The 26415-nt window shown below is 35.0% G+C and overlaps 3 protein-coding genes across 7 annotated transcripts in view; all 3 read left to right on the top strand.

Moving 5' to 3' along the window:
- The window catches only part of LOC106121753 (uncharacterized), a 52698-nt gene extending 39470 nt beyond the window's left edge, over positions 1-13228 (top strand). For 3 of the 5 annotated variants that reach the window (XM_013317552.1, XM_013317550.1, XM_013317553.1), the window contains 13 exons: positions 211-329; positions 2054-2194; positions 7717-8237; positions 8530-8761; positions 9469-10111; positions 10277-10453; positions 10584-10746; positions 10895-11010; positions 11119-11353; positions 11470-11590; positions 11783-11937; positions 12180-12324; positions 12593-13228. In XM_013317552.1, the coding sequence (XP_013173006.1) occupies positions 211-329; positions 2054-2194; positions 7717-8237; positions 8530-8761; positions 9469-10111; positions 10277-10453; positions 10584-10746; positions 10895-11010; positions 11119-11353; positions 11470-11590; positions 11783-11937; positions 12180-12324; positions 12593-12784 (2960 nt within the window). In that variant the 3' untranslated portion in view covers positions 12785-13228. Of the gene's footprint in view, positions 1-210; positions 330-2053; positions 2195-6969; positions 7068-7716; positions 8238-8529; positions 8762-9468; positions 10112-10276; positions 10454-10583; positions 10747-10894; positions 11011-11118; positions 11354-11469; positions 11591-11782; positions 11938-12179; positions 12325-12592 lie in introns of those variants that run through there. The other 2 variants (XM_013317551.1, XM_013317555.1) reach the window with 2 other exon arrangements.
- Positions 13229-15433: 2205 nt separating this feature from the next.
- LOC106121804 (MD-2-related lipid-recognition protein-like) lies at positions 15434-18176 on the top strand. The gene is given in 4 exon segments (NM_001312094.1): positions 15434-15522; positions 17182-17295; positions 17454-17626; positions 17957-18176. Coding segments are annotated over 4 exon segments (459 nt in total). The 5' UTR covers positions 15434-15443; the 3' UTR covers positions 18050-18176.
- A 1259-nt stretch (positions 18177-19435) lies between these two features.
- LOC106121803 (MD-2-related lipid-recognition protein-like) lies at positions 19436-22210 on the top strand. The gene is given in 4 exon segments (NM_001312088.1): positions 19436-19521; positions 20433-20549; positions 20983-21155; positions 21752-22210. Coding segments are annotated over 4 exon segments (462 nt in total). The 5' UTR covers positions 19436-19439; the 3' UTR covers positions 21842-22210.
- Positions 22211-26415: the final 4205 nt, after the last annotated feature.

Genomic DNA, 26415 nt, shown 5'->3' with positions numbered 1-26415 from the left:
TTCCCTTGTGTCATTTTTCTCAATTATGGCATTTCTTTATGTTCTATATGTTTTTATACCATAATATTGACCTTATTCTAGATTTTCCTAATGTTTTACACAGAATTTTTTAATATAATTTCTAGGTTACCCAATCATGTATCAGTTTACAATGTAACCATCTTTCTTTTCATTAATTGGAGTGTTTCTCATGTAATATGTTCTGTGCAGGTGGAGTTGAGGGCGGACCGCCGTACAGGATGCCGCCGGCGCCCGAGGCAGCGCTGCCCGGCGCCCCCGCGCCACCCGCGCCCCTTGCGGCCTTACACACGCACTCCGCCAAGTTCCCGGTAATTACCACTTAATACAATGCAGATAGCGCTGGGGTAGAGTCAAATAATCGCGTACCTTAGTAATTATAAATCTATATTTATGTACATAGATAATCAAGCATTTGTTGAGTCTTTAATCTGATTTATTGGATCACACCACAGAAAACTTTTACACAAACACATTATAATCTCTCTCACGCACTTAAAAAAAAAACGTAGTACAGTGGAAACGCACTGTTACGACTGTTAACAAGTTTAAATACACTTATAAGAACATTGCCATGCTTCTAGCAATCTGTCCATCAATCTACAAACACGTTTGACTGATTTAAAAATAAAAACCGCAATCTATCATCTCCAGAGGCGTTCCAACGAAAGTTTAAGCTATTTATAGATGTCACCATCAAAACATGAACTTGGTCCGTTTGTAGTTTGCCTAGACAGCCAATAAAGAATCGCGTACTGGCATACAATGCCAACCAATGAGGTTTTACCTTTACAAATTGCAGCGAGAGATTACGATTTGCCTAGGCAAATAACAAACAAACGGTGTACATGATTTGCCGGTAACGTAGACAGGGAGATCTTACCTGTCATCCTTCCGTCACGGGTCCACTCAGGTACTATCTACAATCTAGACAGACTAGTTCTCAAGGTCAATGCACCCTCACGCCATCTGTCGCAAACAAAGATTGTTTCATATTGATGGGATAGCATTGAAAGTGTTTTTTTTTCACTTGCATTCTCAACCACGTATCAGATTTCTTCAATAGATAAAAACATATGTATTTCTCAAGAATTTAATGCAGTGGAATATGTGCGAGAAATAACTTGGTTTGGATTTTTTTTTGGAAAATGGAAAGTTCGGTAAATTATAGCTCACCGTCGTGAAACAAATAAAGGTACAAATTATTATCGAATTCATTCCACTTATTTCCATCGTTTTAAGAATATAATTTGAATTTATTTAACGATAATTTTGCATACGAATTTTACTAATTAACTAAATTAAGATATCAGACATTAACTTATTATTATTCTTACAGACTATTTTTGTAAAATGCTTAAACTGTTATTTTGCATTAAATGCAAATTATATTTAATGAAAAACTTTATAATTATGTGCAATTAAAATATCGTTGGATTTTATGTAAGAAAATCTTGTCCTTTTTATATTTCTGTTAAATAAATAACAGATAGTATATAAATATTTATTTTATATACATCATAATGTAAAGTTTCACTAGAGAAAGTATTATTATGTAGGTTAGAATCAAGAAATGTGCGTGTGTGTTCTTCGTTTGTACGTAACATATTGAATTCGATGCGTTAAGATTTCGGTTATAAAATCTCCTATAACGGGATAACTATGGTAATTTTTTATTTCGAAATATTTGTAACTTTCATACGAAAACAGGCACAGTGATATTGCAAACTCGCTTACTTTAGTATGAGTAAATTATTGAATTGTCTTATCTTGTCTTAGCTTGTCTTATCTTGTCGATAACTTCAAAATTTACATAAAAGGAACCACTTACTCTTTTACCTACCATCATCAACAACCTGCCCTTATCCCTATTGAGGGTTGCACAGTATGTACTACTCCTCCATACATCTCTATCAGTCGTCATATTTGAATCTATCCCCATACGCATATCATCTATCACACAATCCATCCATACTTTCTTCGGTCTTCCTTTCTTTTGCTTCTTACCATAAACGAACTAATGTTATCCTTACAGATAGAACGTGAAGTGATACTATCGTCTGGTGAGAAGAACTCGAAAGTTCCGATCCTGCAGGAAGCGCGGAAGCGTGGACGTTTGGGCGCCGTGGCCCCTGATACACCGCCAAAGACGCTCTCCGCCTGGACACATGCTGAGGTACGGAGAACTATAAATGTAAATAAATAAAACCATTTTTGTACTGCTACATTCAGGAGTCGTTAACAAGTCGCTGAGGAGGTTCTTTATAATGATAAATCATTTTTTATAATAGTTATAAGTTAAAATCGTACTTGATTTGCGTAGGAAAAACCCTTACCCACAAAACAAACTATAAACTATCAAAAACCGGTCTTTTAAAAAATCAAACGAATTGACATTATGAATTAGGTGTTTTTCTCTTGTAGTTCTAGTAATAATAATAGTAGTTATTTATTTTCTCCTAAATTTAGTAAAAGTTAAAGATATGAATGGTTTGAGTACTAAACAAAAGCTTAAATCATTGATTTATGCCGTAGATTCAAAGGCTCTCAAAGGATAAAAATTATTTATAAGTAAAACTCTACTAATGTGTATTTTCTTTGTATAATAAGTAGATAATGGTGATGATATCTCGCATATAATTTACGAACACAAGTTTCACTTTCACTATCTATCTCATCCATCCAACTCAACTCGCACTCATTTTGACATATTCACGGAATGCAGTAACAAAGCGCTTGCAGGAATTTTCCTTGAATTTAAATACAGCGATAAAAATCCACACGTGAGTCTTGTTTTCATTCTATCAAGACAAATGTTCTTTGATTTATCTTTGATAGATAAATTACTCTGGAAACATTCTTTATGTTGTGGTAAGTTATTACAAAACTAGATGTCGCCAATTTCGCATGCGCCTAATAACAAACTTAATCAGTAACCTGTGTTCTTCCAGACTACGTTCTACATCTGTTAAGCCGTTCCGGAAATGTCTTACAACTAACATCCATCTATCTAAACTTTGACATTAATAATTAAGAAAGAAAAATAATATTTTAACTTCACTCTATTTAACGTTCACTCTTTATTATATCGCAAAATCCGATGCCTATTGAGCGACGTTATATAGTGTTTTGATTCTGTTTCGAATCTTGGACCAGTCGTGTTTTGAACAACTGAAAAACACAAAGGTACGGTCGGAAAAAACAAAAAAAAACAACTTATTATGACATTTTAAACATTCATAATCTATTTTACTTTTTATTGCTATAAACTCTCTAGAAATCGTTACATAACTTGGTAAGGACGTCCAATAAAGTTAAAGGATAACTGCGTACATAAGTGCTATTAACACAACCCGTGTACTGTCGTGTAGAAAAGTTAAAAGCGATTAAATTTATAAAATAGATCGCAATCGCAATGTACTATGCCGTAGAAAAGTTAGACGCTGTATAATCATGAAATAGATTGGTCGCAATCCTGTACTGTGTAGTAGAAAAGTTAAAATCGAAGCAATTACTTTCTTATATTAGTGATAGGTGCAAGTACTATCGTATAGAAAACTTAATGCAGTTATTTTTATGAGATAGAGATGGGTTACTTCGTTTTCCTGGGAGTTAACGAGCGTGTCGGCCGACCAGGCGAGACGGGTTCGAAGCCCTAACAGGTACTGTCAAGCACAAAAGTGTAAATTCAACCTTACGATAGGTAAGAATACGGTGCAATACTTTATTATATTATGTTTTAATTACTTATGTCACTTTTATAAATGTGCTTGGAAAATGTAGATTGTGATTGTTCACTGAGTTTAATATCATATAAAAAATACAAAAAATGTTTCATGGAATATATGAAGATAGAAATGGATAAGCATTGTTTAAGATCGGTGCTTATTTTTAATATAATTAATTACTGTTTACAGTTTATATTTACACATAAATGCTAGGATCTTTTACTGCATACTGATATTTTTTTATATCATAAGGTGGCAAACGAGCAAGCGGTCACCTGAAATCGCTGAAATAGCGAAGTGACCGTTGCACATAGACAAACGCAATTGCTTATGCGTTGCCTACTTTTAATCGACGGAGGAGATGCACAGAAAGAAAATATTTTCCTTTTCCATGCATCCTCTCATCCGGAAAGTCCACTTCCACTTCCTATCCTTTCCTTATAAGAAAAAGGGTAAGAAGGGAAAGAGGACTAAATGAGGCCTCCGGGACGCACACTCATCAGACTGTACGCGGAGTTGCTTCCACTTGACGCCTGTCTTCTGTGTGGTCGTGGTATTTCACCGGGCGAGCCGGGCCAATTCGTGCGAAGATGTTAAAGCGGGCTCTACCACTGTTAATTTTTTTTTTAAATTATACAAATGATGAAATAATGAATCATTAACATGAATTAGTCCACAATATTATCTGACGTGCGAGTTGATTTATGCTAAACTTTAGCGTTGAATCACATTTAAATGATAATATTGAGATGGCTTGCTAATATATGTTGTTAATTTGATGAACGATGTCTGGAGTCTGGTAATGGTGTGGTTACACTATACTATTGGCGAATAGCGAACGAATGTTTAAAGAAGAATTATTAATCTTAAAATATATAATTTTGCTTAAATTAAACTCACATTCAAATATCTAATTATGTAATGAAAATAAAAACTTTCTCATGTTAAAGTGTTCTGCCAAGTATGTATGTGCAATATTTCAAATTCTATATTGTCGTTTCTTACACTAAAACTACACTAACGATAGTCTTTAGTGATCATTTAAAGACTTTGAGTGTGGCAGTTTACGACTGTAATGCTATGATACATAATAATACCCGTAGTTCTTTAAGGTTCAATATGTGACTTTTTAAATACGCTACTCGCTCCGCTCCGCTTGATTACTATAACCGCTGCTTTTCTAAACAGTTCGGGACTGCATATTAATGCAAAATTATGTATGCTTTAACATCTTAAGTATCGTATAACACAGCAACATTTCACTCGGCGCTTCTTAAAATATGATATTAATGCCGGCAGTCAGTCAGGTCAACCGTCTGCGCTCCTCTGCGCTTATGTCTCCCTGGTACCTGATGTCTACACATCGATGTATAAAAAATTTACTCGATGTTATTGACCGTACGTAAAAGTGACGTCATAGGTTCGTTGTAGTTTGAGGAAATCGTAAGTAAAGTATAAGTTAACTTAAGGTAAATAAAAAAGTGATTTTAGAATTCAAAATGTACAAAGTATCGTGCTTTTTAAATATTTTACTTCAGTTTATTCGAGGAAACTTAAGATCATAAATTTTAGTCAAATGCAAGAGTACGTCATGGTCCTGTTTCGCTTAATTGCTATTACAATTATTGTGGTTTATCGCAATGCTAAAAAATAAAAGCGAATCATTTTAAAATCCTTTTCATTTAGATATGAAATTGCTGATCTTCATGATTTTGATGAGGTCAAGGTCTTACAACTTTCTATTAATGAACCCATTAAAGTTATAAACAATTTTTATAATCGTTCAATATAAGTCTACTTATAATTACAAATATTTAATATTCTCATAAGTTAATATTTAAACAGTCAATGATAATAATCACTATTATGCTTAATAAGCTTTTTAACTAAATATAATAGACGTTAAACCCAAAAGCCAAGTTGTAACAAAAGATTTGAATAGAACAAAAGCTTGTCTTGTGGAGCCACGCTACACAACACACGATATAAATTCAAGGCGCGTCCCTCGCGGTGAGTTAACTACGACGAAGCAACGGTGAACACGATCGTTGCGGTCTACCTAAGTCTAATCGATATGTGAGAAATAAAATTATCATTATACTTGTTTATTTTTGAGAAATAATAGAACAGGGAAAACAAAACAATATTATGTTACAGACGAAATAAAATTCAATTTTTGTTTCAGCTTTGTGAATGTGTATTAGAGACGCGTCATTAAATTATCATTAAAAAATAGAAGATACGCGTATCAAAAAACAACGGGCGTTCGTTACAATTTATAGCTTTGTTTGTTACATAAACGAGAAAATCGTTCGAGCAGATGACCACGCAAAAAAATGATACGGGTCATTACGTTTAGATTCGTTTAAAAACTAAGATATTTCTATTTATCATCATTATATGTTATTTAAATGTTGAAAATAATAGAATTTCTTTGTTTTCATTTATGATGAAAAACATTAATTGGAAGATTTTAATGTTATACTTTTGTACGTGCTTTCTTAGAATTAAACATTGTTAGTGAAAGTCATCCATTATTCGACCCGTGGATTCACCGTGTCGAATGCTAACTACTGGAGCGTGATAAAGACGCGATGGAATTAATGTAGAGGCCAATCGAAGTAATCAACCCAACGGTCATTTTGTACACGCGCCGACTACGCCAATGATTCGTAAACATAAAAAAAAGTTTAACGATTTTTTAACAATTGTATCATGAAGAGACTTTTAATAAAAAATATATAAGTTACTTGATTCTTGACAAAGTCTCTCTTTAACGATTTAAATATGTTTGTAAGTAATATCATTAATATGCCAAAAGTAGTGTCGAGAATTAACGTAACCAACATAGCTTACCGCATTTCCTCACAAGAACTTCATTACCAATAGTCGATAAAAACAAAATGCAATGCATATCTCTTCTCTACAATTTAAAATATATCTTTAATACTGAAAGAGTGTTAATAAGCAAACATAGTAAGAATTCCCTTCCTTATAATTCGTCGTAGCGAAGCCGCACGTTATTTACTGAGGTACCCGAGCAGTGCGCGCGGGAACACATGCGCGCGCGCATCCGGTCCCCGCAGTGTGGCCGCAGCGCCTCCGACACAAGTTACACTTCCACGAACCATCATAATTATATTCAATAATAATTTAAAATCTCTTTGTTTATTTCAAACGTTTCATAAACATTATCATGAAATTCAGTGACAATTTAAAAGTGTTATTTTTTGTTACAAGTGCTGTGATAAGTTGATAAAAATGAGTTTAATTTTTGTTAAATGATTTCTAAATAAAATGGTTGAGTTTGCTCTTGAAAATGTACGATATCATTTTTTAAGTATTTTTATAAAATCAAGGATTGAAACGAACTCATTTGCTTTGAATATATTTTTTTAAAATTTATACTTGACACGAATATTGATAATTAAATAGTTAAGCTATTTAATTTATTATTTAATGTAACTTTAATAATCGTAAAAGTGTATATTGCGGGTTTAACACTTAGTTAAGCCCGATTTAAAATATTTAATCCTAATTTAATCTACTTATTTTAGATTATCCTATCCTATCGTGCTATCTAGATTATCCTATTTTACATTTTGTCTTGTAGCTACAAAATGGTTTTACCTTTCACCTTTCAATCTAATTTGCGAGTTCGTTTAGAAATAACAATTTGTTTACATCACAACTGTCGTTGTCTTTTAGGTGCCATTTCTTCTTTGTCTGTAGACTTCTTGTTGCCGGCAATTGTAGCCAATGGTCCATTGTTCCTTAGATTCCCACAAAACATTGTCGTAACAGTACTTTTGTGCGTTGTAACGTTTCTTTTGCGTTCTCATTTTGTTCCGCGATATAGTGACAGGTTCGAAATCAGTGGGACTCGATTTCTATTCCCATACTTATTCGAAATGGAAAATATTAAAAATGCCTAAAGGGATAAACATTTTCAGTGTTGTTTCGTTTACAGAATCAGCAGGCGGGCACATCGGGCGACTTCCGACAATATCACGATCAAAATTACAGCTACGCAATGCACCAAAATCAAAATCAAGGCGCTGTTGCAAGAAACATACAAAACTATGACTCACCCAAACCGCCAATACCTGCCAAAAACTATGGAACCAAAGCCGATATGCAAAACAATTCACATCATATCACTGTTACGGTCGAAACGGGCAAAGATAACACGAGAGATGCTCCAAAAAGTACGAAATCTGTAAGCAAGACATATCACACGTTGAAAGATATGATATCCAGTAGATTTAAAGGCAAAGACAGCAATGAAAATGAAAAGACTGAAGAACCGAGCCTCAATAACATTGAAGAAAGAAAAAGACCGGAACCGGAACAAGTGGCACCGAGAGAAACACCGACAAGGAAGGTGGAGCAAGGGATTTATGGAAGACCCATGCCTCAAGCGAGACCCGACATGCAGTACTCACATGGGATGTCCAATAATATGGCATACCCAAGCCCATCACCGCACAGGTGAGAAATATTTCCTCCATTTTATTTTGTGATAATACTTCAGGTGTAACAAATCTTACTAATATTATAAAAGCGAATGTTCCCATTAATGGATGGATGTTTGTTTGAAGGTATCTCCAGAACGACTAAACGAATCTCGATGAAATGTGGCATACGTTTAGAACATAATTTGGAAGAACACGTAGGCTACTAATTATGTTTTTTTTAATACCGCGCGGATGGAGTCGCGGGCGACAGCTAGTCGCTTTTGATATGAAGAATTTTCATATTTTATTTTTCAACAACCTTACAGACAACTGATGCAGCAACAACAAATAGTCCAACAACAAATGTTACTCAACCAACAAGCGAGATCTCAAGAGATGTTGTCTTCGACGCCTCACTCCCGCCCACAGGCGCTGGGCGCGGATGCCCTGTACCAGCAGTATGGTCCGCCGGGCAGACGAAGTGCGGTATACCAGAGAGATATGGACGTGAGATCAATGGCTAACTTCACTTCTTTAAAATCAGGCCCACAAAATCAGGTATCTATAACGTATTATATTCTATACACTAAATTTTAAATTAAAATGATTTCGACGCATAGAAGAAGATCGAATCATCGTTAACAGGAGTAAATAAAATACTATTAACAATGTTAATGAATGCAAATCTCAATAATAATATTAAACTAAACGTCATCTAAGTTATACATATTTAGTCGCTAATTATGTAAGAAACAAATTTGTAACAAAATATCATTACGAGCCGATTTTGCAACGCAAATGAACGAATAAATATAGGTCTGCTTAAAAGCCACCGTCCGAAGGCCCGGTTGAAAATTACGACAATAATTTCAATGCAACACCTTTCTTACTCGGCCCCGTCCTATTCTCACCAGTCACCGGCCTCCACACAAAGCACAATCGTTCCCAACAATTAAACATTTCTTCCCACGGAATGTGCCGCAATTATATTAACAAGTGCTTGTTTCTTCGTGACTTTAAACATCTCTAAAACAGATTTTACGTCTTTGAGAAAGTTGATTTATTTATTAGATCATTGTTACCTTTAATGGAATCCACACATTAAGTACTAATTGAAAACTTTAGCCAAAACTAATTTCTTTAATAAAACTGTTGATTAAAATAGCAATTATTTGTTTATTTTTGGATACTCGAATTAGAAACCTACAAAATGGTAGTCAGTATGTAAAAATTCATATTGTATAATTTTAACTTTATCATTCCAGTTTGACAATTCACATTCAAGACCTGACTTAAGAAGTCCACAACAGTTGGAGAGAGAGATTATAAGACAAAGAGGTTTAGTAGAAGGCAGGCGAGCTGCGTCACATCCCCATCTCCTTGATGAACCGCCTCAGCGACAAGAAGTCAACACTCCTCAAATTCACGAGAGATCCAGAAGAAATTCACACGGAAATCTTTTAGAGGGATTACCTGTAGAGAACAGCCCACAAAGGAATACGATAGAGGAAAGAGAATCTGATGACGGTGGATTTAGACTACGTTTAGCAGCTCAAGGCAGATCCAGTTTTGAAGAACGTATTCGTACAAGTGGTAGATCAATAGAATCAAATAGACAAGAACGATTACAAGAAAACATTTATAGACGGACGCCTGAAAGTCACAGAGAATCTAGACGAACGCCAGATTCTTTAGGAAATAGACATAAAGAAGAACCAAATAATCATCAGGGACCTGATAGAAATGATGAGAGTGCAAGTCAAAAGTCTGCAGATAGCGTTTATAACTCCAGTGGGAAAGCTGAAGCTTATCATCCTCAACCATCATCGTCCAGACATACGCCTAATAGGATAGAAGACCTGAAAGCTCATGGTAAGAAAGGGGCTAATGGTTCAGGAGCTAGCTCAGGTATCACATCTAATTTTTTTATAAAAATAAATAATAATATAGAAAAAATCATTATGTTCCAGAAATAAAATTATTAGAATTTGTATTGATCAGCTTTAAATACTTGAGTATTTGAAATTCGAATTCTCAGAGCTATTATTCGTAACAAGCAAAAACTTTTTTCAGATTACGATAAAAACGGTGGTCAGTCGTCAAACGTGGACTCGGGCAGAGGTAGCGTCGCGTATTCGAGTGGCCGGAGACCTGAGGCCAGTCCGCATGATACGTCTGCAGATTCTGACGCTGTTGCTCATGCAAGAAACCAACCTCAACCAGGCACAAGTCAACAGCAAACTGTACCAAGTAAGTCAAAACTGCAACCGATATAAAACAGTGATAAAAAGGCATTTGCTAGATGGGAAAATTAATAATGAAATTAATTTGATAACAAACTAAGAATAAAAATATATGATTCTATCTTTCACGTTTCCAGATGGTGAGAACGAGTGGGCAGATCTAGTGGAATGCGAACTGCGTCAAATACTTGAGCCCAAGCTGTCAGCTTTGCGCCTTGATTCGTCCGCGAGCTCGGATGGGTCAGTGACGCCACCTCTGCCGCCCCTATCGCCTTCCTCTGACTTGCACAAGAGAAATAGGTACAAGATACAATATTCTTGAATAGCGCCATAAGAATTGTTAATACATATATAATACCTCAAGACTTTATGGTTCTTATTATGAAACATTGTTTAAAAATCTCAACTGAGCAATTGCATAGTTAATGTTTAAATATTTCATTTTCAGTCTCCCGGGTCGGTCGTCAGAGTACCCTGAGGAGAGGCGTCGCGGACGCGAGTCCCCACGCTGGCACGGACATAAGAAACACTCTTCTAAACGAGACCATCATTATAAGAAACATTGTAAGTTAACAAATCCGTTAACAATTCCGAAATTTACCTCATCGTTTCATGTGCATGCGCAATGCACCATAATTTGTAATAGATATAATTAAAAAAAAAAAATTCCAGTGTTCGGCTTGGATACAACGGACGTGACGTCGACAACGACACGCAGCCTAGACCTGTCGTCGCTGCTGGGCGCGCGCTCCGACAGCGACGCGTCCGGCGGCGACGCGCGCGCCATCCGCCGGCAGCTGCGCGGCCTTGAGAACATGTATGCCGAGGTGCTGCAGCTGCTTGGCGTGCGCCGCCCCGCACCCGCGCATGCCGCCCATGGACCCCACACGCCCGCCTGGGACGCGAGGTAACGTCCCAAAAGACTTATTTAAATCCCCTCTTCACCCCCTTTATAATCCAATTTAAGATAACTTTAGCAAAGCTAGAATTTATTAGTCTTAAGAATTGTTATTTCATACGCAGACTGTCGTCAAAGCGACGTTACGGCAGCATGTCGTCGCTGCCGTCAAGCTCTGTGAGCAGCCGGCCGGTGCGCGACAAGCGACGCAGCTCCAACGATCACAGGAAGAAGCACGACCTGAAGGTAAAGCAGCATATTGACAACAGATTTTTAAAAGCAATAAATGTAGTCCGATCTCCTCGGAAACCTTAGAACCGAAAGGGTAGATACGAACTATTGAGTTTCGTCAGTTCGCCAATTCTATCACACACACAGGGTCACACAACTCTCACTTTCTCTATGCTTCGGACAATACTAATTACACATTAATTTCAGGGCATCAACAAGAGGTTCCAGCGACTGGAATCACACGTGGTGACGCTGGCGCGCTCAGTGGCGCACCTCTCCAGCGAGATGCGCACGCAGCACCTCGTGATGCAGGAGATGGACAACATCCGCGCAGAGATCGCCGCCCTCAGGCACATGTACAAGTTAGTTGCACGACTTTACTATGTTACACACATAAGTAAAACATATATTTTTATAGTAGTACTTATCATCACTTAGAACTGTTATCTTTTTTAAAAGCTTTTTCATATGTCTCTTGGTCATTCATTTTTTTTTAAATATTATCAACATTAATTATTTTTATTTAATTCAGGATACAGTGCAGAATGTATAGATTTAAGTTTTAAAAGTGGAGAGAGGGACTAAAAGTTACATATAATTCCAGATCGCAGCAGTACATCAGGTCCGGGCACCAGCGGCATCTGGACCCGTACTCCTTTAGCAACCCGGACCGAGTAAAGCGGCTCACAAAGTTCTTTGGCGACGAGCCTCCGCTCATGAGACTCTTCCTCAAAAAACTTGGATACGAGGTAAATAAACCAATAAAGTTTTGGTAAAAATGTAATAAATTCTATGACGATAAAGTATTTGTAATTTATCGTAGGGCTCTGATACATTAGTTATATAAAATCAACATAAATATATTGATAATATGAAATGTAGTGGTTTGAAATAAAGGAAACGGTTATTTTTTCACAAAGCATGACTTTATACAGTGTGTTCCAACAACAGAATCTCAAGTTAAAAACAGTTTTTATCCCCAATGTCATAAAAGTAAAAAATATGTATCCTTTACAGAAATATGCAGCCCTGCTGGAGAAGGAAAAAGTAGGTGCAGCGGAACTGCCTTACGTCGGCGAGGACAAGCTGCGCGCGCTGGGCGTGCCTCTCGGGCCCAGAATGAGAATACTAAAGGAGGCTGGCATCCACCAGGATCTGCATGCTCGTGACGACCACAATACTACGACCACCACACTGGCAATCGTTTAGTTAACAATGTACAATAGTTATTTACTGCTCAAATCAATATTCGACCTTGAACCATTTTTTTCTTCTCTCCAGAATTTTTAAATTACATTTTTTATCCATTTTATACAAATATAAGCAAATTTTACGATCGCATAATAAATCGAAAAAACTTGATGTATTGCTGAGAGGGTAATATTCAATTTCAGCGGCACAGAAAAAGGAAAAACATGTAATTTTATTCCTATTTCATAATATTATATATTCATTGTGACATAAAATTGAGGTAATTTTAGGGTTTTCCCGATGTTTGGCATAATCCAAGGTTATTAAGGATATATTATCATATTTAAATATTTTTTTTAAATTGTATTTAGGGTTTCCTTTAATATGGAAAGAAGATTTGATTTTTACAATCTTGTCCAACTTGGCTTTAATCTGGGCGGTACAATTATACCTGCACGTTCATTAAACTATAAAGAAAGGGAGTATGGTATTGGCTAAACCGTGATAAAACTTAGGCATAAACGTTGCAATAGTAACAGCAAAGCTTGGGAAAGCATCAGAAGGTGATATGTAGAGAGTGACAGTTATCTTCTGCGAGGCCTTCAAATGACTAACGGACATTTTATTACTGAAACTCCTATTTCATTCGTAAAATAGAGCCATCTCACCAGGGGTTGACATATATCTCATGACAGCGGTTGAAAGAGATCTCTCTAAAAAGTTTTAAAAACATCTCTCTGAGAGAAGTATTTTTTAAACTTTTTTGGTGGATTCAAATCGAATCAAGCATTATCGAATATTGATTTCAGTGGTATAGAAAAAGGAAAAACATGTAATTTTATTCCTATTTCATAATATTGCATCATAAAATTGAGGTAATATACGGTATTCCCGATGTTTGGCGTAATCCGAGGTTATTAAGGATACATAATCATACTTTAATTATTTGTAAAAACATCATAACAGTGACTATCAAATGTATTAAATATTTTCATAAATAACATAAATAACAAATACTAATATACTAAATAAAAATGTCTCCATTCCTTATATTAGAAAGAATATATACTATCATCAGCTCACGTCCCCACTGAGGGGCTCGGAGCCTTCCATAAGTTAGGAGTGATTAGGCCATAGTCAACCACGCTGGCCTAGTGCGGGTTGGTTGACTTCACACATATCTTTGAATTTCTTCTCAGATATGTGCAGGTTTCATGACGATGTTTTCCTTCGTAAGAACGTTGGATAAATGTACATATGCAAATCGGAAATCGAAAGACATATTGGTACATGGCGGGATTCGAACCCAGGACCTGCAGATTGCAAGTCAAGTGCTTGACCACTGAGCCACCGACGCTCTGTTAGAAAAGCAACACAACACAACTCAAAGGGACAGGGAAGGTATAGACAACAGACGTCAATTTGGCGTGATCCTGACACTCTTTTATAACATTCATCTATGTATATTTCGAGTGTTGTTAATGAAAAAAGTTAGAAGATTTCATAAGAGTAGTTACTCCAGATTCTAGAAATGGACTATATAAAATACTCGCGGTGCTAGTAATTTTATGTACTAGAACTATTTACTAAGTAAAATTTAAAATGTACTTAGTTAAGTTACCACCGCATATAACTTTTCTATGATTTTTAATATGCATTTTCATTCCAATGGTTTGCCAAAGAGTTTATCCGGCATGTACTTAACAACTTGTATATAATGTAAATACATAATTTTATATAAAATGTACTCCGAGCAACGAAAAGACAACGTATTTTTTAGTTAATTTTGTTTGTATCCCCCTGTAGGGAAGTGTAGTGTAAATAATTTTAATTAAATTTTATTTTAATTTGCATTTGATTTTTATTTATTAACCCAAATCAAAATTGTTCACTATTTAAACAATAAATAATTAAGTATTATTCATCGCATCATTATGTAATTTATTTATATATAACTAACTATCTGTAGCCCGCGATTCCATTCGCCCGGATTAAAAAAAACTTAATTAGTAGTCTATATGTTCTTCCAGACTATGTTCTACATCTATGACATCTATCTACAGTGAGATCCAAGCAACCGTTCTAAAGAGACCTTCTAAGAAACATCCATCCCCCCATACAATCAAACTTTCGCATTTATAATATTAGCAAGATAAGAAAATACGATGTACTTTCCCTTCATTTAAAATCCATAATCTTATTTATGTAAATGTTAAGATTGAGGGGAGAGTCGATATATGGATGTTTGATTGATGGAATCTCTAGAACTGATGAACGGATCTTGATGCAATTTGGCATACATGTAGAACATGGTCTGGAAGATCACATAGGCCAATAATTTTCTTTTTTTTTTTAAATTCAAACAGCTAGTTAAGAAAAACAATTTAATTACTAATTAAGACTACGACCACAATGGAACAGACATACAAACATTTCCTTTCTAAATCTTTAATGTTGCAATAGTTATTGTGAACATTCAGAGTGAAATTACTTTAATTTTATTTACATTAAATAAATATATACTCGTAATGATGGATAATTAATTAATTTGCGGTTGTTAACACGTTGATAGACATTGCTCGTTTGTTTTATCTTGCTTGGGGTCAAAGTTGATAAGTATAAAGCAGGACGCGAGTGCTTCAACCGGCATTCGCTCGTGGGATTGTAGCGCGTCAACATGTTCAAAACAATTGTAATCCTGTCTTTCCTCGCTGCAGCCTCCGCGACTGTTATAAAGATAGATAAATGTGAAAATGGTAAGTTTTTTTTAATACTCATAATTTAGGCACGACATCGTTTTAGTAGGTCCAACAATCCAACGTTCATTATCTTTACCATTATTTTAGACTTCTTGATTTGACGTCTACTTTATCTTTCTTAAAAAAAAAATTGGTCAGCGAATAAAGGCTTATCTTATCTTATCTTTCTATTGTTTCATATACGTTCTTCTTAGTCTTCCTTACTTCTGATATCTTCTATAAAAAATTGGAGGTATATCTTCGTATTTTCAGCCACAGTGTCTAATCGTATGGTGGTGGGTTAACAATTATAAGAAAAGTTACAAAAGATAATGTCACTTTTGAAAAAAGAGTTGGATTTTTTTCTAGTATTCTTCCCCGTGTAGTTATCGATCTGGCTATACACAAGTACAGTTTATCGTTGAATTTTGGGACACGCTTTAGACATATAAATGAATCCCTAAAAGATGTCCCTTGGCATCATGCGTGAACGACTGAACCGATTTCGCTAATTCTTTTGTTGTGTTTGTTATTGTCAGGAGATAGTTTTTAAAATAGAAAATTTAAGAAAATATAATAGAAAAGTTAGTATCGCTATTAAATTTTTCAAATGGAACATATTTATTTATTCGCGCAGACGAAGTCGCGGGCAAAAGTTTGTTACTTAAATAAAAACTAGACGTATTGTACATTACTTAATACATAAAACATGTTTGGATTCATTTATTACAAATATATAATACAAATGCTAACGATGAACGGAATATATAAATTATATACTGAACAATTTTATTTAACTACTAAAACTACTAAAAACTACAATTTAAATCAAAAAGTAACAACCAACAAACCAATGGACAAGACTTTAAGTCTTATTATTTTTAATTTAACAATAAAAATGACTAATCTCCTAGTTACAGATCTATTTACGTAATTTCGAGTGTGACCTTTAACATATTTAGTGATAAAAACTATTCATGTAAACATATACATATAATTTAGTAGAAATACGTTAAATGTGACCTGGGATCATAGATAATGATTTATCAGTAAAGGTCAATGGGCAAATAGTATGGACAGAAATGAAATTTTGAGGATATGAAGATAAATGTGTCTAGTTGATCATGGTAGGAGTCATTTTCTTGGGGGTTGAGGGAATTTCGAAAAATTTTCATAATACACAGTACTTATTCAACTTAACAAAGTCAAGCAACCCGCACTTGGCCACCGTGGTTGACTATGGGCCTAATCACCCTTAACTTCGGGTAGGCTCCGAACCCCTCTGTGGGGACGTATAGTGAGTTGATGATGAATGATGAATGAATGAATGTATGTTCGGATTTCGGCCAAAAGTACCACAGGCTAAGGCGACGGAAAGTAAGTTAACCCTTAATTCGATGGTGTCCAGTGTGACGAACAACTAATTAAAAAAAACTACTGAACTAGTTAAGAGAAAATTACGTAAGTATGACTTTACTAAAAATAACAGTTTTTTTGCTAAAGAAAATTTCGTCGAATTAAGGGTTAGTTTCTGATATCAAAATCTCTGTATAAAACATATCGTCATCCCTCTCATTATATTTGGCGAAATAGAGGTAACAATATGTTATACAAACTCTTTTTAATATCAGAAACCAACTAATATTTATTATAAATATTTTTACCTGATGTTTCCAGTGCCGGAAGATGTGTGCACGATCACAGAAAGCCGAATCACGCCGTGTGTTAATGGTGATGAGTGCAGACTGAAGAAGGGCAAAGAGCACGCAATCTCATTCGACTTTACACCCAGTGAGTAATAATCCCTAACTAACATGCTTACGAGCTTACATGATAAATAACAAAAGGCATCAACATAAAGTCACAGAAAGGCTTTCTAAAGGAACCTTCTATGCAGAAAGTACATAACAAGTAGGGTAGATTTCAGTATTATTGTGTTTATCTTCTAGATTTCTCTGCTGATAAATTGAAGACCGCAGTATACTATGTGAATGCCGGCCAGGACATTCCGTTCGCTGAGCTGCGGGACGCGGACGGCTGCCTATACACCTCGTGCCCCGTCTCTCCCGGCGTCTCCCAGCAACTCAACTACAAGCTCAGGCTCGGCAAGAAACTGCCCAGCGTAAATACTGAACTTTATCATTTCCACTGGAATTTAGTGAACTTTTGCTGGCCATGGTCCATTGTCATATTTAACGATCTTCTGATGACTAAAGTCGCAGTGTTAAGACTATAGCGTTACAGTTTGGCGTGTTACTCGCATTTATCTGGGGACACGGTTCCTGAAGGAGGGATAAGAATATTTCACGACATCTCCCCAATTGTCTCGAAGTGTTCTTTAGCTTTTTTTCTAAGCATTACATGATTAATAACATACGTATTTTAAATAAACTTATTTTGTTTATTTAAAATGTTTGTAACATAATTATTTAAGACTTGATTAATATTACAGGGTAACTTCCCTATCAAATGGCGTGTGTGGAACGAAGCCAATCCGGCGCAGGAGTGCTGCTTCCTCGCGAAACTCTCTATCAGCAGGCGCTGAATCTAAAAAAATGAATCTGAACCAACTTTAATGTAAAGCTGTAAATGATGACCGATTTGGCTGTTAACAGACTAGTGTTATAACAATTTCACAACCAAATATGCGCAATAAACAGTTGAATAACAAATGAATTTCTTTATAGCCCCAAGATTGTTCGTCATACCATTATGTGACAGTAATTATTCATTTTAAATTGTATTCGTTTAATACATATCTTGTCCAACTCGGCTTTAATCTCGGCGGTACAATTATACCAGCACGTTCATTAAACTATAAAGAAAGATACTATGGTATTAGCATGGCATTAGGCAAAAATCCCAAAAAAAAATTAAAAAGAAACTTTAATATTTCGGAGATAGAGTAGGGCATAGAATATTGAAGCATAGATTAATAGAAGAGCTTGTAGCTAACATGATGATAGGCTTACGAACACAAATTATAGTATGTTACAACTAGAGTATCTAAACAAATTGCTTATGACCCTTATGTCGATACAATGAACCCGGTATCGATCTCTGATCTCATGTATTGAGCTCGACAGAGGAAGAGTATTAACTCATTGTTATCAGTTATTAATTGCGAAGTTGTTCAAACATAGCTCGTCCGCCGCGCACCGGATTTCAGGGGTGTCTAAGAATAAAGATTTCATCTAGATCTTTCAATTAAGCCATTTTCTTAGGTATAAGCATTGCAATAGTAACATCAAACGCATCAGAAGGCGATATGTTAGGGACCTTCAAGAAGCGAGCATACCATTTCCTTAAAGGCCGGCAACGCATCTGCAGTTCCTCTGGTGTTGCAGATGTCCATGGGTGTCGTTGATCACCTCGGTGTTCCCGCCGCACGTTTGCCCCCTTCTCTTATAAAAAAAATGTAGAGAGAGACAGTGGCGGAGCATGAGCAGAATTTCATGTGTGCGAGTTATCTTCTGCGAGGCCCTCAAGGGACAATCGGACATTTTATGACCTAAATCCCTATTTCTGTCGTAAAATAGAGTTGTCGTACCTGGAGTTGACTTGGGATTTTCTCGTCTTTCTGAGAGAGATGTATTTAAAACAGAAGAGAAATAGAAATGATGGTAGGAATAATTGATATATCTTAAAATGGTAAGGGATTATAGCAGTAGATATAGCAGTGGTCTATCATAGTTGAGGCTGCGGGGATATGTATCCATGTCTAAACTTTACGAAAACGGCATAAATACTGCCTAAAAATTATAGTACCAACAATTGGATCCCAAATTAGTTTATCTAGGAAGATTATTTTTTCTCCACATAACGGATGCTGAGTTCACAGCCCTATCAAAGAAGCTAAACGTTTAATAATAATGGCCAATTGTTATAACAAACATGATCGGTGTACCGCAGTCGCGCGCGGTATTTCGTTCAACATGGACGTTCGTATCATCATCATCTCCTTGTGCTTCCTCTTCGTTAAATCCGATTTTGTTATTAAAAAGAACTGCAAAGATGGTAAGAACTCTTTAAATTACTTTGTATATTTCAATATGTACTCAAAGGTCTGTATTAAGCATTTGGTCGTTGAAATTGCTGATTGTAAAATTGCCTGGTCCCCTCGTACCAATTAGCCTTAACCCAAATGTTGTCGAGATATCCACTAATGCTCTCACAGATTTGGTTTACAGTTTCTCTCAGAAGATACAATCAAAGTTTACTTACATAACTACTTAATATAATAGATTAATTTAACAAGGAAGAGCAACGACCTAGCTACTGATACATCATTCTATACATACAAAGGAAAGGAAAGGGATGAGATATAATTTTAACAACCACAATTATTAATTAGTAAATATTCAACAAAAGGTGAAAAATAATAGCAATAATTAAGAAGAATAAACCAATACAAAATATAATTAATTCAAATTATGGACCATAATCCAAATTGTCGATCAATCGAAGTTACTAATTTATAGTTCTAGTTTCATCTATAAACAAGACTAACGCTATGGAACTGAAGTACTTAAATATTATTCTCCAGTGTAGACGGCACAGGCATACGTTATGAGTATACTGGATTAGCTGAATAACACATAAGCGTTACTAGTATATAAAGACGACTGGCATTTAATAATTAAAATGAATAAAGCAAAACCTCACTGAATTAAATTTAAATTTCGAATTATAATCTATTAAAAGCAAAAAAATTAACATCAAAATTTTTAAAATTGGAATAACAATTATTACAGTTTTTAAATGCTAACAACGTCTTATTTAATTAGGTGCATTTTCAAGGCTAAGAAACAATATGTTTGAAGAGTACATATTTAAAATACTGCTATAATAGAGTTTAATGTAAAACTCCTGCTAAAAATGTAACGGTCCTGCTGGAAGAGTTGATTTTCCTGCTTGTTTTGTCACAGTGGATACCTCGCAGTGCAGCATCCACAACGTGGCAGTGGACCCCTGCCCCCGCGGCCCCCGCCTCTGCGTCGTCAAGCCTGACAAAGCCTACTCCGTCAATGTTGACTTTACACCACGTAAGATATTCACATATTAGCACAATTCTCGCATGTTTTGGTTCTGTTTAAATTTTAAAAACAACGCCATCTATCGCATAAAATTCTAAATCTACATTCGAATCGAATGATTTGATTTAATTTGAAAATCTAGGTTTTTTATTTTGTTTTAAATATTAATTTATATTCGAGTTCATTGACATTAATCTCATCGAGTTTGCGAGAACAACGTCTATTTTTATGCTAACAGTAATTATTGTTGTAGGACAGATAATAATTGTTTATGTTGCGACCTATTATTATAAAAGATTATTTACGATGAATATTTCTATAGAAGTTAAACAAATATCATTACGTATTTGAGACGAATTCAAAATTTTTTATTAACATAAATAACAGTGTTGCATGTTAAAAATTAGTCAAATAATATTTTACATCATCAATTTTTTTTCAGATTTCCCCGCAAACAATATAAAACTGGCATTATACAGTGATGATAAGAAAACTAATACTTATGACACTATCATCAAAACACCTGAGGAGATATGCGGACTTGTCAACTGTCCCCTAGAGGCAGAAGAGAGGAAGAACTTCGACGTACACTTCACTCTGGGCAAGATGCTACCGGTATGTTCCAATTGAAATTGCCTAGATAAATCTCAAGCACTAAAAATCATACGTAATAAATCCTCTTTAAATTTCAAACTCTAATTATTATTGAAGGAACTAGGATATTTAATATCTCGCTTAAACCTTTAGGTACACAGTAAAAAGACAATGAGTAGATATAGAAATTCAAGAGGTTAGGTCGAGTTATTACATGATTTGTTAGTGACTACCGGATGTTATGGGATTGTAGCAATTTGCGTCCGCAATCAATCAAAGGCTACATCCGATGATAGAATTAGTCGGCGATTTGTTCTTGGTATTATTAAGATGCATCAATTATCATAATTTGTAATTTTAACAATAAATAAAAGATTATTTTGGTCATCGTCACCTCATTATACGTCCCCACCGAGGGGTCGGAGCCTAAACCAAGTTAGGGTTGACTAGGCCATAGACAACCACGCTGGTCAAGTGCGGGTTGGTTAACTTCACATATATCTTTGAATTTCTTCTCAGATATGTGCAGGTTGCATCACCATTGTCATTATTTTGATAATAAGATAAAATTAAATCTATTTAGACAAGTATTGTAATGAATAGTTGTTATTTTCCAGGGCAAATTCCCCATCAAGATGGTTCTCTGGAATGAAGAGAACAAGTCCCAGCAATGCTGTTTCACGTTTAATGTTAAAATAAGGAAATAAATTACTTTATTGATGACACGAAATGAAAAATTACAAAAATTGTAAATTTTAATTTAAAAGAACTATGTAATTTAAATAAGCCAGTGTGAAGCAGATAATTTTAATAATTATTGTCGTTAATTGTATGTTAGCACTGCTTTATAACTGTTTAAAAACAAGAAAAACAATAAATTTTAGTACTTCTATTTCCACAGCGAAAGCTCACACTTTTTGTTATTACAATCCAGGGTTTTATCATCTATTATTTTTGATCTGTATATTTGTAACAATTATAAAACAAGAGATGTTATTTATCACAGAAAATACCAAAATGAATAGTTAAGTTTAATATAAATGTATGTAGTGATAAATAAAATTTATTTCTCCCTATTTTTGTACCAACTTTATTTTTAACTAGCTTTTAGAACATATATCAAATAGCAAACCACTCAAAATGCAGCAGTGAAATTAAAAAGTTCAATCGTTGCAATTTTATTAGCCGTTATATGTAACAGCGCCATCTTTCCATTGCTATGTTAAGTTATAAAAGAAGACTTCGTATTTATATTAACAGATGGCGCTTTCACTAAGTTTAATGTAAATATTTACCGTGTATATTTCAAGCACATGTTTATCCCTTGTGATATTATTATTTAATTGCCAAATGACTATATTTTTCGTATTGAATTAATGACTAATTGAAATTGACAAAGTAACAATACGCTACGATCAACGATACCACAATTTACTGTAGAAAGAAGGCAATACTTTTACGCTTTATAATATGTTTCGAATTCTTTAATTAGATATTTAGAACGATGAGCAAATAGTAAACGAAGTGAAGACATCTAATGGCGCTTATTACGCACTTTTACCTAAATCCAGGTTACACGATTGTTTAGAAACAACACTTCGAAATAAAAAAAATTATTGCATTGCATTCTTTACCAGTCATTCAACTTTGCCTATTTGTTTTCGCTTTTAAGAAATTCATGTAATAACAATAAACATAGTAATAAATTTATGCATGTAAATTTACACATTATAAACACAATTAAACGTGTTTAAACATACTTCCTATCCAAATAAGATGTTTTTTATCTACTATAATTTTTCGGTACTCCATTACGGTACAAGACTAGGAAGCATCGCCTCAAGTTGTGAGGCTGCAACAATGTCGTTGCAGTAATGCAATCCTATAAAACAGCCGCGTTCCCAGCAAGTCAGCGAAGCCGCGTTGACCAACTGACGGTTCAATGGACTGATACAATGCAATTTTCACTAGCTTGTTTACAATCTTGTGAGAAAAAAGATCCCAGGTATGCTAAAATGATCGTAGTCTTTTACACTGTGGTTCCACAGTCATGTTCTCGTAACATTGGAAATGCTAGAGAGTTTTGGATAAATTTCGCTATTGCTGGAGCCCGTAATAAACATCTTTTGCAACAATGTGTTGGCTCGCCCGGTGAAGTACCAAGAAAACAGAAGACAGGCATAAAATGGAAACAACGCTGCGTTTCATGCCGGAGGCCTAATTTTAGTCCGCTTTCCTTTGCCACCCTTTTTGCACTAGGTAAGGATGAACAGAAGAAAAGTTTTTCGCGGGGAAGGAGACCCATAGGTTGGGAATATCTTCTTTCTGTGCGTCGCCTCCTCTGTTAATTTCATTACTTCTTCATAACTAAACTCAGTATAACGAGTAAACGATTGCCTACATTTCAATTAAGTAATAAAAAACATTGTTAATCTATCGAGTTAGTAAAACAAATTTCGACACGCAAAAAAATATTCGCAATAAAAAACTTAACAAACAGCTTGATAATGAAAACAAATCAACAGAGCGAACGAAAGTAAAAACTTGTATAAGAGAATTGTGTACCTAAGTGTATACACAACAAAAAACTGATTGTGGTTTGCCAAATTTACTTTTGAAAGTGAATTCACAGATTCAATTCCCATGACAATTTTATTGGACGTTTTATTTAAATCGGAAACAAATATTTTTTTTTTATGATTTAACAATAAATCCTTTTACAGCTCAATTTTTTATACCAATAATGAATAATTACAACAAAAAATGTTTTCCACACTAATTACTCTTGTTTATAATCAACTTCAAAAAGGAGGAGATTCTCAATTCGTCTGTATGTTTTTTCTTTATCTTATTTGAAGCGTAAACTATATTTCTACAAACACAATAAATATGTGATGACAATTATCAGTTAATAGAATAAATCATAAACTTTGCTTTCCCTTCACTACCAATAGCTATGGAAATTACTAGGATTTTTTATTTTTTTTTATTTTATAAGGTGGCAAACGAGCGAGCGGCCACGTGCCCATAGACATACGCAATTGCATATGCGTTTCCTACCTTTAATCGACGGAGGAGAGGATGCACAGAAAGAAAATATTTTCCCTTCCCATGCATCCTCTCATCCGGAAAGTCCACTTCCACTTCCCATCCTTTCCTTATAAGGAAAAGGGTGGAAAGGGAAAGAGGACTAAATTAGGCCTCCAGGACGCACACTCATCAAACGAAACGCGGAATTGCACCATTTCACGCCTATCTTCTGTGCGGTCGTGGTATTTCACAGGGCGAGCCGGGACAATTCATGCGAAGATGTTAAAGCGGGCTCTACCACTGTTAAATATTCTTAGTCTCTACATTACTAACACGTAATAGTAGTTGTTGGCATAAATTGAATGTGACCTCAATATACAAGTGTGAAAGTATTTGGGAGGCGGCAGAGCTGACAAAATAATTGCTGATGGTGCGATAACGAGCGCTGATAACAAAGCAAATGAAAGCCACGATGTGATTAGAGCCCGTATTGAACATGCTGTTAGTGTTGATTTAAAAAGATCGTTAAGTTAAATATATTGATTATAGAACGCCCCTAGTTTGTTACAAAGTATTCAGAGGTCTCTATTATTATATGAAAAGTTTAAGTCTTTGGAACGATTAGTTATATTTAATTTAAAATAAAAAAGTTATACGTTATACAACCAAGAATATTTACAGCAAACTTGTATTAATCAATCACGTATCTTACTAATATTATGAATGTGAATGTTTAGGTAGATGTTTGAAGGTATCTCCAAAACGACTGAATGGATCTCGGTGAAATTTGGCATAGATATATAACAAAGTCTGGAAGAACACATAGTAGCGTATTATTATGTTTTTATTTAATTCCCCGCGGACGGAGTCGCGGGTGACAGCTAGTTTTCCATAAAGTTATCTGAGACTAGGAAGTTCGTTTAATTTAACTGCACCGATAAGCACATTTTGTTGCCCTGCCTATCCCAACACGCTTAGACTGGTCACTTGCGACTGTGTGCTTCAAAGTGCTTCCTGTCTGCCCGTTGCACGAGCTATTTGTGTACATCTAGTGTGGGGTTGCCATTTCAGCGGACGTTTGCTAAAATTGGTAGTAGATTTAAGTCAATTTTAATATCATAGATGTTACCATCATGCAATAATATACCAGGTTTACTTAAACATCAAATTCTCTTTGATTTAAACGAAATAAGAGCCTTTATTTTTAAAAATTCAAATGTTATACAAATTAAAATAGAAAGTTTGAGATTCTACTTTTTTAATTACATTTACTCCTAAGATTGTTTCGCTACCAAGTCTTGTTACTAACTTTATTAAACCACAATATTATTGTTACAAAAGTTCGCTCTCACTGTGGCTCCACCTCGACTCTAAGTCAATGAAACCGGGATAAAGCATGAAAGACCGGATCCAGGCATTTGCGGTATGCGGTGTGAACGACCTGAGCCGCCCTGTGTCCAGCCTAGGCCTTTCTCCAGCTAAGCTAAGCATTAACCGCTTTAAGTACTAACTAAGCACTTCAAACTTATGTGCTTGCGTTTTGTACTAACAGTTCTGGGTTTTATATAGAATTGCGAAACTAGTAAATAATAGATAAGGTAAATAATATTTTTGCATATAGATAGTCGTCAAATGAACACTAAGTAGCTCTCATAGTGTAGATTCTAGATTTACTATAAGAAATCTACACTAAAGGACTCTATAAGCAATTAAATAACTAAATATCGACTCACAGTTCCAATAAAAAAGTTAAAGTATTATTAGGGTCCGTTCACGACAACTGAGCAGATTTTTATTATAAATAATATGGAGCTTTATAAGATTAAAACAAGATTTAATTTCATGTCTTTTTTTAGCTAACTCTGGATAAAAATATGTTCAAAGTAAAAAAAAATTGTTTCAGTCATCTGTTCTGCTGCCAGCCTCGGTGTGTGTGAAAGGACCCTTAGGCAGTACTTTTGACGCGTCAATTTCCCATACGTCTACTAATGAAGTTAATCTTTGTTCGACATCAGTACACATTCGTCACTTTCTCGCTGCTACTTGTCCGTTCAATTCTCTTTAACTTTCATTAGATCTTATTACTTCTTAAATTACATTCTCACTCATAATTAAAATGTTGATTACTTGCCTTACCCTGTGCTAAAATGCTTTAAATGTATCCACAAGTTACAGTAATTCTGGAGTAAAAGAATGCAAATACATTAACACAATACCAGATTTTCTACGCAGCAAATGTTCAGAAATACAA

This window comes from Papilio xuthus, unplaced genomic scaffold (assembly GCF_000836235.2).
Source record: "Papilio xuthus unplaced genomic scaffold, Pxut_1.1 DF826938.1, whole genome shotgun sequence".
Classification (NCBI taxonomy): Eukaryota; Metazoa; Arthropoda; class Insecta; order Lepidoptera; family Papilionidae; genus Papilio; species Papilio xuthus.
Note: the sequence above shows the minus strand (reverse complement) of the source record. Positions and strands in the feature narration are given on the sequence as shown.